This window comes from Chroicocephalus ridibundus, chromosome 3 (genome assembly GCF_963924245.1).
Source record: "Chroicocephalus ridibundus chromosome 3, bChrRid1.1, whole genome shotgun sequence".
NCBI lineage: Eukaryota > Metazoa > Chordata > Aves > Charadriiformes > Laridae > Chroicocephalus > Chroicocephalus ridibundus.
In genome coordinates, this window is record NC_086286.1 from 44254022 (window position 1) to 44273991 (window position 19970).

Here is a 19970-nt window from a genome sequence, read left to right on the forward strand (position 1 = left end):
AAAATACTATAATTCAGAATTCAGGAAGAACATGAAACAAATCTGGAGCCTATTTAGTTTCTGCTAAATCTGAAGAGAATGCACTCTCATCTGCATCAGGCAAGCCCTGTAACCCTTGTCTAAGAAATCCTTTCTCTAAAAAATGTCAGCACATTCCTCCATTTGCTTTTCTCTCAACCCACAAAGATACATAATACCTGCAAAAATAAAGTTTTTTGAATTGGCAATAAGTTGCAGTATGAAAAACAAAGAAAAGCTTAACAAAATTAAAAGGTAGACGAAATGAACTGAAATGAACCAAAAGAAAAGAACCTCAGGAGCTAACTCACTACAGAAAGTGTTGATTCAAAATTTCCGATCCAAGGGATAATAGAATTTAGTGGCTTGAAATAAATGAGTAGCAACAATATATGGACTTACATTAATTAAGATGAAGTTCAGATGGGGATTTGCAGACCTCTCAAGCACCAGGAGAGAAACAACTGCCTTCCTTCTGTTAGAGAGATTTCTTGCAGGCTTGCGACTGGGAGAAGGCTTATTAACAGTATTGTAACATTTTATAGCAAGCCAGAGAGCTCACAGCTGGAGAGGGTATGTTGGATTTTCTTAAATAATGGCTCTGCTGGATGGGAAGAGATGAGTTTGCTAAACACAGATGTCACAAGGATTATCGTGTATCAAATAAACCCTAGTAGGGTTATGTGCTCTCAGTTAAGTACTGTCCAAATCCCCCTTCTTGCTCCTTTCACATGCCTGCTGGCTTTGGGTTAGCTTAAAAATGTCCCATCCCACATCCTATCTCCTATACCAATGGATGTCTCCAAGTGAGCAAAAGGGTGAAAGAGGGAATTTTCTGGGATGCTGATGAAGTACGGGTGAATAAATAAACCTATGTTTCCTTCTCATATCCAAAGTAATAATGGGTGAAGCATAAGTGAATCCCTCTTTCTGTGATTGTTAGCAAGAACACAGATATCAGGACTCACGTTTCTCTCTGCATGATGATGCTGTGACTGCTGGTCAGATCATAGAATCATAGAATCACAGGGTTGGAAGGGACCTCTGGAGATCATCTAGTCCAACCCCCCTGCAGAGCAGGGTCACCTAGAGCAGGTTGCACAGGAACGTGTCCAGGCGGGCTTTGAATGTCTCCAGAGTTGGAGACTCCACCACCAAAAAAAGGAAATTTTTAATGTAATAGCAGAAGTTGTTGTGCCGTTATTTTAGGGATACGTACTGGAGTTGCAAGGTCGGTAAAGAAATATGGTAAAGAGACTAAATACTGCAACAAGAGCATGACTCTAACTAATGCTGTTCGCTTCCTACAAGATTGTGTTCTTGTCAGCCAAATAATGACAATACTGAGCAAGAGACTTCAGGGACTGGTACTGGACAGTGATTCACTGAAAATACAGAGCACATATAAACTTAGCTGTTACATATTATGGGTTTTTTCATTAAAGTGAATTGAAATTATCCTGTTTGTGTCCAGTTCTGGACTCCTCACTACAAGAGAGACATGCACACACTGGAGAGAGTCCAACAGAGAGCCATGAAGATGATGAAGGGCCTGGAGCATCTCTCCTGTGAGAAAAGATGCTATTCAGTCTGGAGAAGAGAAGGCTCAGGGGGAATCTCATCTATGTGTATAAATAACTGGTGGGAGGGTGTAAAGAAGGTGGAGCCAGGCTCTTTTCAGTGGTGCCCGGTTACAGGACAAGAAGCAATGGGCACAAACTGAAATATAGTGGGTTCCCTCTGAACACTGGGAAACTTTTTTTACTGTGAGGGTGACCAAGCACTGGCACAGGTTGCCCAGAGAGGTTGTGGAGTCTCTATCCTTGGAGATATTCAAAAGCTGTCTGAACATGGTTCTGGGCAACTGGCTCAAGGTGGCCCTGTCTGAGCAAAGGGGTTGGATCAGATGACCGCCAGTGGTCCCTTCCAACCTCAACCAACCTGTGATTCTGTGATCCTTTGTTATTTTCCTAGTAATGAGAAACTTTTAAGGAAATCTCTATCCTTTACTGTAGTTCTGATAAAGCTAGTGAGGAAAATATCATGCAATTGGAATCAACTACTTTAACATCATGTAATCTGAAACTGTTCTGAAGAGGAAAAGCAGGCTGCACCATCAGGATAAAAATGATAGCTGTTTTCAGCTTCAAAACAAGTGAGTAAAGATTGTGGTAGCTGCCTGCTAATGCTGATGTAAGTAGTGGAACTGCAGCTACAAATGGGACATCTAATAGCCATTTGTTAAGGAGAGTAAAGGGTTTTTTTTAGTTGCATCATTATATTGCATAGAAAAAGACAGCACTTTCATGATGGCAGGACCTTGACTGAGAGTCAAGTGGTTATCTGCAGAAGTTAGGGTGAATCTGAGCAAGAAAACTAAATTGCTGAAAAGAAGTTATTTGATTTTTTTAAATTTATCTTTCTTTTGTTCTTCAAACAGTGGAAGCTCTACATTTGGGAACACTGATGGCAGCACATGGCTATTTCTTTCCAATCTCAGACCACGTTCTAACGCTAAAGGATGATGGCACCTTTTATCGATTCCAGGTACGTATTTTCAATATGTTCTTGGTTTACACAAATGGAGACTTATATTAAAGGCCTTACACAAAGGTTCACAGCAGATTTTAACCATACTTTGTCTCTTATGTAACCTAATACATGGTGTCAGTTCCCCTTAAAGTAAAAAAGTAGTAGAAGGATTTTATTTAGAAATTAAGTCAGTAAAGTGTTAAGATGATAGTGACCATGTTGATCCCTGGAAAAAGTGTGACAATGTTAAGTGTGGAAGTACGTCTCATGAAATAAATTAATCTAGTATTTGGAAATATAGTAAAGGAAATTCTCTTACTAACTCTTATTCCTAATATAGTCTTAATTTGGAAATTAAGGTATTTTAGTAATTAAGCCTATAGCAGAAATCTGATAAAAAATGGAGGGTAATATTTATATTTTCCTTATATGAGGAATTCCTTGTTGGTAACAGAGTAGTATTGAAGTAGTGTGTATTCTTGAAACAAGTGCAGGCATATTTCTACATTGTTCTGTCAGTTCCATTACATACAACAAACATGCAGATGCCGCAGAACAAGCTGGAAGGATATATATGTATGTATATGTATACCTATACCTACATGTATATTATTCAGACACCTACATAGTTGTATTTTATTATAGCAGATTTCAAACTAAGGGCTTGGGAGCAGGAGTGTTGCTTTTCTAATAATGAATAGCAGGCTAGAAATTTGCAGAGCAATACCACCTATGACTTGAAACAAATATGATTGTGCAGTATCTGATTATATATTCTAGAGGAGGAATTAACTTTGCTTGCCATGTGCCACCTTTGACAATGGTGGTTATCTTCTGTATTGCTCTTCCTACTAAGTGGTCTTCCTGGTAGGTATCACCAGCAACTGCTCCAAAATCTTCCCTAGATATTTGTTGCTTTGAAAAGATATGACAATTATCACTATGAAATTGATGATATGAATACCATAGTTTGGTAATCCTGCTCTATTAGTTCTAGCTGTGTTAAATAATCACAGAAAAATAATATCTGGTAGAACAAAATCTGTTGTCTTGAAGGATATTTAAGCCTAAGCTTTGTCTTAAACATTGTTTAAATAAGAAGCCATGAAGAATAAAATAAAACTGAGATTGTGGTATTTAAAATGCAGAAGAAAACTGTAATACATTGGAGACCGATCGTAGTCTCAAACATTGTGTTAGATTAATTGCTGTATTATACTTTCATCAATATTTTGGCTTCAGTTCTGTAGACACACATAAGGGAAGAGAAACATTCATAGTATTTGGTCTAAACCAAAATCTTAGAGTGAATATAATTAAATATGTACAGTACAGTCTGGCAAGAGAGAATTATTATAATTAAGAGAATTATTATTGCATATATGCACACAATATTATCATATATTCATATGTAGATCCTGTGGGTCATACAGTGCAAAAAGCCTGTCCTTCAGCAGGACGGTAAGTTGCATGAGCAGTCACTTCATGCCTCCTCCCTTAGATCCACAGTTACCTTTGATCCTGGATAGAGGATTTGAAGGAAAAGGTTTCCTTCTCATGGTGCTTCATCCTCCTCAGTGTTCAGTATAGAGAAGAGAGGGATGGCACATGGGTGAAGGAGCTTACTGCTGAGGGAAAGGCACTGATGTTGTTATGAGGTAAGTGAGAAGTGGAAAGAAATCACGGAGTGGTTTAGGCTCCAGTTCTTGGCTTGTCTCTGCCAAGAAAGCAGCGGCCAGAAGGACAAAATATCCGAGGACTTCACTTTGCAGAGAATAGGACTTATTATAGGAGTGCTGGTCATTGAATTCTGCACATCTGCTGGCCTGCTGCTATCTCAAACATGGGAAATGAGCACCTCTGCTAGAATGATAATTCAACTGAAGGAAAATATAGATTAGAATTAGCTGCACCGTGAACAATTGAGAGTACTGCAGCTACCTTGCCATGGGCTTTTGTCAAAGAGGTCTGGAGTCTACATGTTTGGACATGAAGCTTCAGTGAGCGGTAAACTGTAAAATGGTATCGATTGATTTACATAAGTTAACAATTTGGCACCTATTTGACATGTGCATATGAAATAAGATAATTTCCTCAAGTGTTGCTCAGTATATATCTGCAGTATTCTGTTTGCTGCTCTGTGGTACCTTTTGTTTTGCTATTCCTGTGCTAGCAATGTTAGAACAATGCAATTTTTGCTGATAATGTACAGCATGAGAAAAAATTCATAGTGGTGTCATACTGTTAACTGGAGTTGTACCAGCAGAATTTATGTCATTACAATTCCACATTCCCCACCAAAATAAGGCTAATATAAAATCTGTTACTGAAGCTGTTAAATTGGAAGATGAGAAAAGTTTGACTGTAAAAGTGTGAGTTTTGCACTAGAATAGTTGTTCAGGTGCTTTGGAAATAGGACACCCTGAGTACTGGACAGGATTCACAAATTTCTGGATATTTTAATAGAAGGAGAAAACTGTGCACAGGCCAGCACTGAAAAGTTCAGAAGCCAACCCTGCAGAGAAATCTCTGTCTGCAATCCAAAAACCTGATCTCTCAAAAACAGGCTAGCTACAGTAATCTCCATGCACTTCATTCTTTGTTTTCCAAAGGGTGACACATTCCCTCCTGACAGTAAAATTACTTCCAGTTTGTTTTAAACAACCTTCTGTTGTATAGAAATAGCTAAAAGCAGTGGAGATTGTGCTTCATTTGTGCAAATGCCCTTTTAAAGGCAAAATTATGCTTTTTCAGTTACTACTCTTGCCATCGGGAGGGCTGTAAAATTGTAGTTGTATCTGCTTTTTTAAATAACGTGGCCTTAGAAATAAAAAAATCATTCCAGATCATTCTTTGACCTACTCAGATGTAATTAGGTTAGTTTCTGTGATAACAATTTAATTCAAAGGGGATGGATCTAAATATTAATTGCCTTACTCAGAGAGAGGACATTTCTTAGTAGTCTCATGAAGGCAAAGCAGAAAATTCAGGTTTGGTGATACTTTCTGAATGATCCTGACCAGTTGCATTGCCTTTTCCTAGTAATTTAAGCCTGGAACACAACAAGGAGCTGAATACATGCTAACTGCCCTCCTCCACCTGAGAGCAAATAGGTATAAGGGGCCCAAATAAGAAAAGCAACATGCACCTTAGAGGCCAGATCTTCCTAGAGCCAGGCATTGCTCACTGAGACCTTTCATCTGTGTCCACATGAGTGATAATAGGTCTGTTCTAGTGAGGAATGCCCAACTTGTCCTCTCAGCTGCTAAACTTCTATAACAGACTCCCAGGGAAAGATCCGTTGATTTCTTCTGCAAGTTACACGTGCATACAAATGTCTCAATGTTCATAGTGAAAAATAATGTTTCCAAGTATCTTTTGCCTTCAAAAAAACTCCTAGGATACTTGAGGCTAGTGATAATCACCCTCCCATTTTTGATGAGATTCATTTGTGATTTAACATAAATTAATTTTCAGAGATTAAGTTTAGGTTCTGATGATTTTTTGTGACTTTTAAGATGGGAGGCATAAATAGCTGACAAAAAAGTGAAAATGAGAAGAGTTTCTTGTGAAAGCATGAGTCTGGTGAAGATAGTAGCAAAACTCTTGGATTTTGGCATGATGATTTCACCTATGATGTCTTCTGCTGTTCTACCACTGGGAGCACTTTCTTGACAAATGCATTTAACATCTCTGGCCTTGTTTCCCCCTGCCTAAATTGGGGATAAAAATATATAGCAATCACTGTAAGGATCTTGGAATATATTTGCTGCAAAATAGTGTAGAATGTGAAGTGTTGTGGATCCTTGTGTCTCAAGTGGAATTACATTGCTTCCCGTATTTCTCTGAGTGAGCTCTGCTCGAGTAGCTACCTCTTGGTTCAGTCCTTGGCCAGCCTCTGGCCATTCGGAATACCGAGGCACTGAACATCACAGCTCTCCAGCCACTGTCCACAGCCTCGCTCATCCCCTTTCCAGGTTAGAAAAGAGGAGTCACAGAGCCAAAATCTTTATTGTTTACAACTTCCTCAACCTCTTTTTTAATAATTCTGAACTAATCATGGAGCACTACTTGTTGGCATTCTTCCTCTATGGGCTTGATAGTGCTAGACCAGCGATCTTACCCTTTTCCTTTACCAAGAGATCATTTGAGTCAACTACAATGAATGTAAAACTGAGTGTGAATTCTGCCATCCATCATGCAAGGTGCTTGAGATTGTATATAACTATTTCTTATCAAAGACTTGATTTCTGCAGTTTATAAAGACTCCCTGCTGCTGTGAGAAGAATAGCAATAACGTGCAAAGGAAAGTTTATGGGTGATTTGAATATTCCTCCCCCACCCCAGTAATTAGATTTTAAAACATTTCATGGAGTGGAGCAGCTTCAGAAGCAACAATTCTTTTCTTATTACTATCAACAAGGGGTAGCTGAAAGATGCTTAATGATTTCCCTCCTCGGTAATACAGTTTAATGCATAGAAATTAATCACGTTTTATAAAAGCTGATGGGCAACACTGATTTTTACAAGTGGCTGTTTCATTAGCTCAGATATTATTATTGATTAATTTTATGGTAAGGCTAAAGCAGATCTATTTGTTTTATCACAGAATTGCTCACGATGCATAGCAGCGGCTGCTGCCAATTTGTTTAGTGCGGAATATGTGCTACATTACAGGATTTTGTTTCATATGACTTTATTAACAGAAGGATTATGGATTTCTGTGGTTAGGTTTACCTAATGTTATTAGTGAACAGTGCAAGACAAACAGTATGCATTTGTACATGTTTTCTGTCAACGCCATAAAGATTCTTGTAACATCCTGTTTTGTTCTAATGCTTTAATGGCTCTACGATCGCATGTGCAGTGCTAGGTAAGCCTTATTTCTCTAGCTGCTGACTTGTACTGGCTGCTTATTCAAATTACAGATACAATTAAACAAAGTGCCTTAAAAGTGTACTGATAAAATCTGGCAGCATTATTTCTGCCTGGGATGATAAACAGCACTTGACTTTCCCCAAACCGTTCTGCCACCCACCTTCCTTACGGCTATAAGTGGGATGCAATGGCAAAACGACAAATGTTCCCTGTTTAATACTTGCTCATGGCGAACTGCTCCGCATTTCCTTCTGAGGAAAAGTAAAATTCTTAAGTATGGTAATTCCTTCGGGTTTTTTACATTTCACGAAAAAAAACCCTTGATATTTCGTAATCTTTTCTTTGAAAATGTTAGTATTGAGGTAGAACAGGTCATATCACTTTCATAACTCTCCTGGGAAAATCTTCACTTACGTAGGGTTTCTAGATCATGAGCCAAGGCACGTAGGTTGTATAGTGTTTGCGCTGTACGAATACATGATATTGTAAGGGATGTTACAATTCTTCTACAGTGTACTTGGGATATGTGAGTTGTAAGAAATAGTTAAACCAAGCTTTGTTTGCATAGTCCAGGTATAGAAAAGGTCATTTACGTGGGCAGATCTTCCTTGCATTGCTGCGGGAGGTTTTCAGTAGATCAGATGAGAGGAGGCAGATTCCTCCTTTGCACATACTTCCTGTTCTCATCTCTGACCTTATTCCCTGGGACTAGGGATCTTCTTGGCGGATTCTTCTTACTTCCTAATCTTTCCTTGTTGAACAAGGCAAATCATCTTCCCCCAGTCTTCATGGATAACCTCTCTAGCAAATTCCTCTAAGGGATTGTTAAATATCTGGACTGCGAAATTGTGTGGAGACTTTTGGAACAGAAGTGCAAAGATGTAAACTCAGCACATATATTGTAGTCGCGTGTTATGTGATTAAACTATTTGAGATCAGTAACATCTAAGGGACAGAGTAAACTCCAGACTCCATTTGTAAGAAAATCATGGTTTTGGAGTCAAAGATTACAGGGATTTCTGTCTGGGACCTTGTGCAAGCTCAATGTTAACATGCCTGATTGCAGAGGTTGGGACAATAAATCTCTCTGCAGGTAGCAGCCCATGAGGCGCTAGGGCTGAGGAGGACACTAGATGGGGGTGGTGGGGAAGCACTCAGAGCGTGCCCCTGAAGAACAGAGACAAGCAAGGTGCACTCAAGGGCCAGCCTGAATGGGGGGGCCTTAGTACACACTTCCCCAAAATCTTAATGTATCTTTCTAAAAACTGAATTGTACTATCATGGGAGCCTTGTGATGAGGTTTCGCCTTGGGTCTTTTCTCAGCCAGGAGTGACCTTACTTGAGATTTACTTTTATTGCTGCAGTTTATCAAGGGGTATTCCACTTAATCCGGTGTGCATGACACATGGTGAGGTAGATTAAGACCAGAACTTTATGACTGTTAATGCCAAGAAATTGGGCAAGAAAATGTGGAATACACCTTGGGTTTTTTCCATACAATCACAACATTGCAAAAATCCTTTAATAAGAAATTGATATTTTTATCATGTTTTCATTTTCAGTGTCTAGGTTTCTTAAAAGTTTTTTCTTGATTTTTTTTTTTTTAACTTTCTTTCTGTTTAAGTCTTAATCCTGTCCCTTACCACTATTTTTTGTGCCTGGTTTTAGGAGAATTTTCCTTGTCTCTGCACCCACCAGTGCCATTTCCTGCTTGGAACGATAGTTATGTACTCTTTGAATACAACTTTGGTCAAAATACATAGTATCTATTGTTTATTTCTCATCTAGTAGGGAATTTATACTGTCAGTGACCTAATGCATTTTTTAAAAAAACAAATTTTAGTAAGCTTTAGCATTTAAAGATTCAGAAATGGATAGTGTATTACAATTGTTCAATCTAAACACTAGATCCAGAAAGATTTGAATACAGAAAATTTCAGCTTTTCGCCTTTCCTGAAAAAGGTAGATCTCCTTACGGTAGTCTTCTGTGGCTCCTCTGCCTTATGTGATTTATTTTTTTTAATTACTGACCGTGTTTCAAAGGTTACTTGAATGAATATTTTTTCCATGTATAACTTGCTGTTCAGTTAACTTGCACCTCTTTAGTGCAAGGTAATCCAATATTTTTGATAACTCTTGACGGTTAGATACTAGATACTATAGAGAGTTAGAGACAGAGGAGAAAGAGAAGTACCAGAGTAAAAATTTCATCATAATATTTACACATGTGTATAACTCATGGTACTGAGGAACCAGGAGTCGTTCTTTAGTTTGGTGAGGCTTTTTTGTTTTCTACAAATAAACACAGTTTATCCACATGAAAACACAATAATTCCTTAAGCGTTTTGTGCTGAATTTCATCAGGCCTCTAACCTGAACTGTCTGACCTCATATAAATATTTCTCTTCCTGTTTTTTTTTTTTTCTTTTCCCCCTGTACTTTGCCCTGTGGTCTTATCTTCGTGTCAAAATTAATTTTGGGCATGTTCACGGAGCTGATTGCAGGCAGACTTGAACTTTGTTCCCACTGGGAGCCAACTGGCTGGAGGCCAGCCCCGGCCACATTGCAGCGCTTGAGCTGATGGGCTGGACTTCTCAGCAGGTCCCATTAAATGCATCCGAGCACCACGCAGGCAGGGTCACGGCTTCCAGTCCAGAGGCAGCTTGTGCCTGCCCAGTTCAGAGCATCAGCACGGAGAACTCATGCCTGCGTGTCATTCCCTGCGCAGAAAGACCTTTATCTGACCACAGTCTCACTCCTTCTGGACACTCAAACAAAGAAGGCATTAATAATCTTCTGTTCTTATCTGTACTAACTGTTATTTGAACCCTTTTCTCATAATGTTTGCCTTTTGCTGGGGTTTCTTTTTGCTTACCTTATAACACATTATTGAAACCTGTTATTATGACTATCATGTGCTTTCCTAATTAAAACTCATGTTCTAACTTTTCTGCTTTTATCTCCAGAGGGATGGTGGTGCAGGGAGGCTTAGACTCATCCTTAGTTGCATACACATTAATTTGTGCTTTTCCCATGATCTCTTTTTTATGTCTAGTTGATTGGAGATTGGCAGTGTGCTTACACTGGCCTGTCACTACACTTTCTCTCTAAAGATACTCGAGCGTTTAGCATGGGCTCTTTCCATAACTGCCATCTCCCTTCCATCTCTTTGTCACTCAATTTACTTTCCCGAGAGACCTCCTCTGCCTGTTCTTGGTGCCTGCTGGCCCTCATGCTGCTGTGCTCCTCTTTGCAAAATTAAGTCTCATCCTGCAGTTGCTTTCATGCCAAGTACTACACACCTGCGAAGTCTTGGTCAGGTATTCTCTAATGGAAAAAAACCTATTTTATTTGTTCCCTTGAAAGTTTCATTCAACTTCAGAAAGGAAGAAGTGTCCTCGGTGCATTTTCACACTTCTCAGAACTGAGTCCCTGTGTTAGAAGCAGGCCCTGCCATTTGGACGCACCTTTTCATCCTTCAGAAAAGCCTTAGTCACCTCTGCCTCCTAGTGAGCTAAACTAACATTTCACAACATTGAAGATCCTGCCCCCTTTCCCATACTCTCTTTAGTGCCCACACTCCCTCCACCATTGATGTGCAAGTTCCAGTAAAATTTTAATGTGTTATTTTAACTAAATACTGAAAACGGTAATATCAGATTTATCCTTGATTCGTATAATCTCTCTGAGAGCCTCTCAGAACTATTTCTTGCAGTATCTTGCTGGCCAGGGGTAGCTTTTCATTTATGTATGAAACAACAGAGTTCTCCTCTTACATCATAAACATATAATCGTGAATATATAGTATTTCCTCATAGCCTGATGTGAAATGAATGCAAAAAGCAATTTTGGGATTTGCTCAAAACCTCATGCGATTGGCTCAAAATGAGAAGACTTAACTGCTACTTCCCCCTAAATAAAATCTGAACACCAGCCAGTTTCAGCTCAGGAGCTGCCTGGGCCAATATGGTTTCTGTGTATTTAGTAACCCTTACTTTTTCAAGAAGTTCAGCTTGAACCCCTAAACAGAGGTTAAAGTTACTCTTAGCAGGAAAATTATGTAGTTGTGCTTTTCTTCTTGGGCCTCTCCCAAGATACAATTCATGCCTCTAAGGAATGACCGTTTGCGCTCCCTGGGTTTGAAAACCATGTATTTAAATGATGGTGACTTTATGCTTTATATGATTGACATTGTTGAATTACTTTTATAGCTTCTTGCTTCTCCAGGATCCACTGAGTGCTGCCATTCATTGTTTAGGGATTCCTTTTCTTTCCATTTGTGCTTATACTGGTCACTGGTTTCAGTGGCACTGTGAAGGAATAGCTGATAGATGAATGACTTATTGCTGCTCCATTACAGAGCACAAAACAGCTTACAAGAAACTCGTCTCAGCCTTTAAAGTTAGCTTGTGATAGTGTCTTTTTTACCCTTCAACTCACTGATGTTGCTTGATAAATAGCAAGTTCCAAATTGCTTCTGTTAAAGTTGATGGGTCATTGTTATAGTAGAGAGAGATTTTCCACAATATGTATTTAACCTGACAGTAGGTGTGAATTTGTCACCCTTCAGCCCTGTTCGTTCCCAGATTAACATTAAAACAATTTTGAGGGAAGTGGGCAGCAAGAGAGGTTTCCATTTTTGCAGCTGGAAGATCTTTGAGAAAAACCAGTAAAGAAACAGAGTAAAGCAGAAGTTTTTCCTAAAGGAAGCACCAGTGTTTTCAAATACCACTCAGACCAGTCCGCATATTTAATGAGATTAATTCAACTGCTCAAGTAATATATAATTATGTGTGTATGTGTGTATGTATATCTATATGAATATGCTTTGTATAAAATACTATAATCCTTTGCATTTTAACAAGATCTAAGTTATTTGTATGAAAAATGCCTATATGGTCTTATATTCTTCATTTGCTGGAAGTGAATTATTTTAACAATATATTCAGTAGAGTTTTAATGAGTATAGTATTGAACTAGTTATTGATACTTTTATTGGCTTTCCGTTAAAAAAAATCACATTTAAAATCACAATTGGTAAATTACTAGAAAATAAATAGACTTCCAAAATGAAAAGAACTTTGATAACTTTGTGAAAAGAGGTTGTGCTTAGTGGCATTTTTAAACAAATAACTTGTAGGAAAGAGTATTGAATATTGATATATACTAATGAAAACTCTTCAGAATCAAGAACTGAATGTACTTTAAAGCATCTTCTGTCTTTTCACCTTCTAAAGCTGATTCTTCAGGACATGTGAGAGGTATGCTGCTAGGGAAGATGAAAAAGACAACCTTGATACCTAACCTTGTGGGTTTTGTTCCCTTAACTTTAAGAATAAGAAGAACACTTCATTCTTCTTTTTCAATGCCATTCTGACACTAGTGCAATAAACAAGAGTACAAAAGTAGTTTGCTGTTTTGATGCCTATTTCAATATTGTCAGGTTAACAATATAATAGATCTACCAAAAATTTAAATTGACTCTGAAGACCAGTATCAATCCAAGGACTGTATAATGCTTGCATTGTCTAACTTGAGTTCCCTACTTTTTTGTTTTGTCTACAGACACCCTATTTTTGGCCATCAAATTGTTGGGAGCCGGAAAACACAGACTATGGTCAGTGTAGAAATCTTTCCTATTTCTTTCGGGAATTATGTATTGTATGAATGAACACATCATTGCAGTCTGACTTGGTAATCATCCCACTGGTAAAAACATAATTATGTCATGTAATTCCTGTGCACAAATTGCTGATACTGAAATGAATGTGTTGTTACCTTTTTCAAAGTTTATTAAAGTCAGATATGGAGTTGATCTTAGGAAAAAAAAAGCCTCAAAACTCATCAAAACCTACCTTGGTGATTTATATATTCCATTTGCTCCAGGAAGTGTAATTATTTACAGTGACAAAGTCTCAGTGAAGTAGAGGACACTTTATTGATGGTTGTGCAATTGTTATTCTCAGATTCAGACCCAAAGTTGCGCCTAGTTTAGATCTCTTATTTCTGATATACACCATGGGGAAAATTATTTATTATGGAAACTGATATTGTTCTAATATGAACTATATTAGAAAATACCTTGTTTATTTGCCTGTTTCCTGGGGTTTTATTCTTAAATTACACATTCTAATTACTGATGTGCGCATCAGTAATCAGACAGGAAAATGTGAAGATAATAGGAAGTAAAGTATTACAAAAACACTCATAAAAATTTTTAAACAAAATTAGGTGCCTCTGTACACCAAGTAGTGACCTAATTTTTAAAGAAAATGTATTATCTATGACCACTCTCTTGTTCATTCTAATCCAGGCTTTAAGTACTCAGCTCATCTAAAGACCGGGTCACTTATTTAGGTAACAAAACTTGCACACGCTAGCTTATCTTTTCAAAAACACAAACTTTGAAAGTCTCTATTTACAGCTTTTCAGAAATTTAGATATGTGTTCACTTGCAAAATGGATTAAGTCTCAGCCCTTGGGAGCTGAAGGCAACAGGGATGGATGTGTCCAATAGATGCTTCCTTCCTCTCCACAGTGGACACATTTAATTTCAAACGCATTGCTAAATAAAACAATTTCAACCTGAGACTCTAGCAGTGCTGAGTACCTTCAAGGTAGAGTTTGAAAATGGTGACGGTTTCCTCATCATACAGAAGGAGAAAAATGTTCATCTTTCTTTAAAATATGGAGAGTTGATGATATCCAGCACATAGTTATCTAAAGCTACAGAGGAGGAGTAATTCATAGCACACCTGAGTGATTAGCCACTCCATATGAGAAAATCAGTTGCGGAAGGAGAAATGCTTGATTTACCACTTATTACAATGTTTTTTCCTTTCCTTGAATGTGTTATTTGCTTTTCTCAGAGGGGCACTTCAGTATACTGTCTTAATATGTTAAAGATCAGAAAGTAATTTACTATGGTTTTAAGAGACATTGAGTTGTTCAGCTGTAATGTGTGTTACATTACCAGGGGATTTTAATGAATAAACATATGCTTAACAGGTCTCAACTTGAGATCAGGCTGAGAAAGTTTCTATTAATATCCTTTAATCTAAATTAGGAGACACTAACTTTCCAGTTACAGGTGATCACTGGATTGGGCAATGAATTACATACCTTAGTAAATAGAAACTGCATGCCAGAAATACAGAATTAAACTTGGGATCAGTTTCTTCATTGTGCACAGAGGTGCCTTTGTTGAACACTAAATGTACTCATTTGAGAGCTTTTGAGATTTAAATACAAGACCTGTAAAATATGTTCCAGTTGCTGAATTAAGCTCTTCTGTTGCAGAAGGGTGAAGATAGGGAAAGCCGCAACCCTGCCGTCTCATTGCTCCTTCCAGTTATGAGCCAAAGGTGTAAGCCTGTAAGAAACTTGCCCGCAGCTCCCCCATGCAACAGGGTCAGAGCATTGCACTAGATCTACCGGAGGCGGCTGTGTGTCACCAGAATTGGCTAATGCTACAGCATTCGCAGGAATATTAATTTTTAAGAAAGCTTTTCAATAGTGTTCTTATTAGGTTAGCATCTTCCCAGTCCCAGAAATTAGCATTTGCCTTGTGGACTGAGGATTTTTTTCCGATGCCTTTCTATGAATATAAAGAGAGGGCAGATAAGGGGAGAACTGAGTACAGCTGCTTGCAAATAGAATCACATACCTGTTGTAAACAATAGTCATCAGAGGAATACAGAAAAATCAAACAGGTAATATTCAAGAATCAAAAAAAAAACTAAAGTAAGATTGAAACAATTTGAGGATATTAAAAGATAAATTCCACCTCAAATACACCTCGAAGAGGTTCTGCAGATTTTCACAGTAATTCTGTTACTTCCTATAAAATATAATAAATAGAATTTATGTTACCACAGATATGCAAATACATATCGTACTTGTCCTGTATTATGGTGCTGTGCAGTGCTTCATTTTTCATGGACTTGTCCTGAACAAACTTAAAACTGCACGTCCTAAAACTAATGACTGTGGCAGGCATTAGGAGTCTCACAAGGCGAGCAAGAAGTAGGCTTTCTCTCTAATCTTCCTTTATCAAAGTTATTAACAAAGCAAACCACTTTCTTTGGCATTGACCTAAATTTACAAGTCTTTGAAAACACACTACAATTTTATTTTAATTTAAAAATTACTCTCAACCAATTACCATTACTCACCCATAGCTGGGCTACTGTCCAGAATGTATCATACTGGCAGGAAAATAATTAATCTTAAAGTAGAAATTAAATGAGATTGAGATACTGCATGTGTTAGTTTATTACCAGAGCTAACTCAGAAAGATATAGTCTTAACATCTTTGTGTAATATATTAATATCTTCTCTAAAATACCATTTCTTGTTCCACATGAGCTTGTAATATCAAATATTTTCATTTAAAAAGACTTATCTGAAGAAAATGTGAAGAAAAAGGACATGAAAACAGAATCTTCCAAAATGCAAGAAACTGCAGACCTATTCTCATAATAAATTTATAGTGCAATGCTGTGTCTTGGTGGTAAAAAGAGGGCTTGGATTAATTTATTGTGTGTCAAAGTGGAATCATGTAACCTTTAGTTTTGATTGTAACTATCAAAATATTGACTTATCTGATCATGCTGAGGTTACTAAGAAAATGTTAATTTTCACAAAGTGCTGAAATCTCCCTCCCTTTTTCTTGAAAGTCATGCTATAAGAGATGTCAAGGGAGATGGCTCGAATTGCAAATAATTTTTAAAAAGGCAGGTTCTTAGGTTCCATCTGTTGAAGATACCCATTTTAAACACCGTATGTCTTGGAGTCCACCCATGAGGGACATGTTGTTCTGTGCAGAATCCTATTAGTTTCAGTGGGATTTTATTAATGAAAAGAAGTATACTCATTAATAATGTTAATATTTTTTTAAGGCTGGTGTAGTTCAAATCACTTTGCATTACCTGTGAGTTAAGTCATGTTCCTGAATTATGATTTCATAGAATCATAGAATCATAGAATCATAGGGTTGGAAGGGACCTCTGGAGATCATCTAGTCCAACCCCCCTGCCAGAGCAGGGTCACCTAGAGCAGGTTACACAGGAACACGTCCAGGTGGGTTTTGAATGTCTCCAGAGATGGAGACTCCACCACCTCTCTGGGCAGCCTGTTCCAGTGCTCTGCCACCCTCAGGGTAAAGAAGTTCCTCCTCATGTTTAGGTGGAACTTCCTATGTTCCAGTTTGTGCCCATTGCCTCTTGTCCTGTCCCCGGGCACCACTGAAAAGAGCCTCGCCCCATCGTCCTGACACCCACCCTTTAAGTATTTATAAGCGTTGATAAGGTCACCCCTCAGACGTCTTTTTTCCAGACTGAAGAGACCCAAATCCCTCAGCCTTTCCTCATAAGAGAGGTGTTCCAGTCCCCTAATCATCCTCGTAGCCCTCCGCTGCACCCTTTCCAGCAGTTCCCTGTCCCTCTTGAACCGGGGAGCCCAGAACTGGACACAGTACTCCAGGTGCGGTCTCACCAAGGCAGAGTAGAGGGGGAGGATGACCTCCCTTGACCTGCTGGCCACGCTCCTCTTGATGCACCCCAGGATGCCATTGGCCTTCTTGGCCACAAGGGCACATTGCTGACTCATGGTCATCCTGTTGTCCACCAGGACTCCCAGGTCTCTTTCCACAGAGCTGCTCTCCAGCAGGTCAGCACCCAACCTGTACTGGTGCATGGGGTTGTTCCTCCCCAGGTGCAGCACCCTACACTTGCCCTTGTTGAACTTCATAAGGTTTCTCTCTGCCCAGATCTCCAACCTGTCCAGGTCTCTCTGTATGGCGGCACAGCCTTCCGGTGTGTCAGCCACCCCACCCAGCTTGGTGTCATCAGCAAACTTGCTGAGGGTGCACTCTATCCCCTCATCCAGGTCATTGATGAATATGTTGAACAGGACTGGACCCAGTACTGACCCCTGGGGAACACCACTCGTCACTGGTCTCCAACTAGACTCTGTGCCCCTAATCACAACCCTCTGAGCTCTATCTTTCAACCAGTTTTCTATCCACCCCACTGTCCATTCATCTAACCCACACTTCCTAAGCTTCCCTATGAGGATGCTGTGGGAGACCGTGTCAAACGCCTTGCTTAAGTCAAGGTAGACCACATCTACCGCCCTCCCCTCATCTATCCATCTAGTCATGCCATCGTAGAAGGCTATCAGGTTAGTCAGACATGATTTCCCCCTGGTGAATCCATGCTGAGTACTTCTGATAGCTTTCCTTTCCTCCACGCGCCTTGAGATGACACCCAGAACGAGCTGTTCCATCATCTTTCCAGGGATGGAGGTGAGGCTGACCGGCCTGTAGTTCCCCGGCTCCTCCTTCTTGCCTTTCTTGAAGACTGGAGTGACATTGGCTTTCCTCCAGTCCGCAGGCACCTCGCCTGTTCTCCAGGACTTTTCAAAGATGATGGAGAGCGGCCCAGCAATGACTTCCGCCAGCTCCCTCAGCACTCTCGGGTGCATCCCATCAGGGCCCATGGACTTGTGAATATCTAGATGATCTAATTGGTCCCTCACTCGCTCCTCCTCAACCCAAGGGAAGTCGTCTTCTTTCCCTGTTACTTTATTCAATGCCTGGGACTCCTGAGGGCTGGGCCGAGCAGAAAAGACCGAAGCAAAGAAGGCATTCAGTAACTCTGCCTTCTCCACATCCTCCGTCACCATGACTCCTGCCTCATTCAGCAGTGGGCCTACAACTTCCCTGGTCTTCCTTTTGCTTCCAATATACTTGTAGAAGCTCTTTTTGTTTTGCTTGATGTCCCTAGCCAGGTCTAATTCCAAGGCGGCCTTGGCTTTCCTTGTTTCATCCCTGCACGCTCTGGTGGCATTCTTGTAATCCTCCCAAGGGGTCAGTCCCTTCTTCCACTTATTATAAACTTCCTTCTTCCACTTGAGCTTTTTCTGAAGCTCCCTGCTCAACCATGCAGGTCTCCTGCGTCCCTTGGCCGATTTCTTTCTCTTAGGGATGCACCGATCCTGAGCTTGGAGGAAGTGGTCTTTGAATATCAACCAGCTTTCTTGAGCCCCTTTGCCTTCCAGAGCCCTAGCCCACGGGATCTCTCCAAGCAGTTTCTTAAAGAGGTCGAAGTTAGCCCTCCTGAAATCCAAGGTTGTAATTTTACTTCTTGTTGTTGTTTTGTGGATAGTACCCATGATCCTGAACTCAATCATTTCATGATCACTTGGTTTTGTGAGAAATAGAATTGGATCTCGGTTCAGAAAACTGGCTCTGGAAATGAATGCAGCTAGTGGCAGAGCATGTAACCTACCTGTAATCATCTTTCCTTTTATTACAGGTGCAATTTTGTAACTGGGATATTATTTTTTCTGTCAGATTAAAACCAGTTCATTTCATTAAGAATTAATTGAAGATTAAATATGAAGACTTGTTAAGTCCATTGCATCTCAGAAAGGAGAAATATAATACCACATATGAAATTGTTATTCCATATGCATGTGGCCTCAGTTCTCATGGGACCCGTCAGGTTCTCTTGGAGGTTGTGACTCACAGTTGTTGCAAATTTGAGGAATTCAGTTCCTTACTGCTCTCTTGTTTGAATGAGATAAATAAGGAATACAAAAGGTTCAGGGAAAATTCCATTCACAACAAAATAGCAATTATTTTTGTGCTTGAAAAGCTCAAGCCTAAGCCTAAGCAAACAAATGAACATAGTTGTGACAATGTGAGAGGCTTATAAGAATTTCAGACATAGAAGATACGAATAAGAATTAGTAACTTACTCATTTTATCTAGCGCACTTTTTTTGGAGGTTAGACTCAAAAGTGTATGTGACATACAGACCTTTTCTTTCTTCTAACTGCATATTAAAAAAAGAAGTATGTTCAAAGGAGGGACAGAATAAAATTTTGAAAGTGCCAGTCACTTACAGTGTTAAGGAGGTTTGGACTAATACTAGAAGACAACAGTCAACTGGATCTATATAGTTGCAAGATGCTGTTTCAGCCTTGTAATTTTATATGTGTGTATTTCTCCCAAATGAGTTAAAAATGGAGGAGGATTGCAGATTGTCCATAACCTTAATAGGTTATGGACATCACAGTAAATAACTGATAATGTAATGTGAGTTTAAGAGAACATGACTGTGTGATCTGTAAATGAGACTATTTTTCTATATATTCAAAGAAAATTCTTAAATTCTGGTGCTGTGAAGAAGGACAAGCTTTGAAAATGTACATATTTTCAGTAGCCTTACAGGTAAAGACGTGCTGTAAAGGCAATATTCTAGGAAATTAGAGCATTTACAGGAAAAAAAAAAAAGCCTTAATTAATTGCTCCCTTTAAAAGTTTAAGCTCCCTGTCTGGATAAGTGCTGCCTGTAAACTTCTGTGGCAGTTCTATAAATATTCATGACTGTTACCCAGTTTGAGTTAGAGTAAAATAAGGAAACCACTTACTTTTGCTATGTGAAAGTTATTGCCTCATAGCTGCTGTTCTCCAGTATTTTTATGAAAGCAGAAGTCTGTCCTTTTTAAATTTCCTTGATAATCAGCTAAAAAGT

The 19970-nt window shown here is 39.1% G+C and overlaps 1 protein-coding gene across 9 annotated transcripts in view; it reads left to right on the top strand.

Annotated features, from left to right (window-relative positions):
• Nucleotides 1-19970, top strand: part of RGS7 (regulator of G protein signaling 7) — a 294620-nt gene that overhangs the window by 205949 nt on the left and 68701 nt on the right. For all 9 annotated transcript variants that reach the window (XM_063328943.1, XM_063328939.1, XM_063328940.1 and 6 more), the window contains 2 exons: nt 2459-2565; nt 12994-13045. In XM_063328943.1, coding sequence (XP_063185013.1) covers nt 2459-2565; nt 12994-13045 — 159 coding nt within the window. The remainder of the gene's footprint in view (nt 1-2458; nt 2566-12993; nt 13046-19970) is intronic.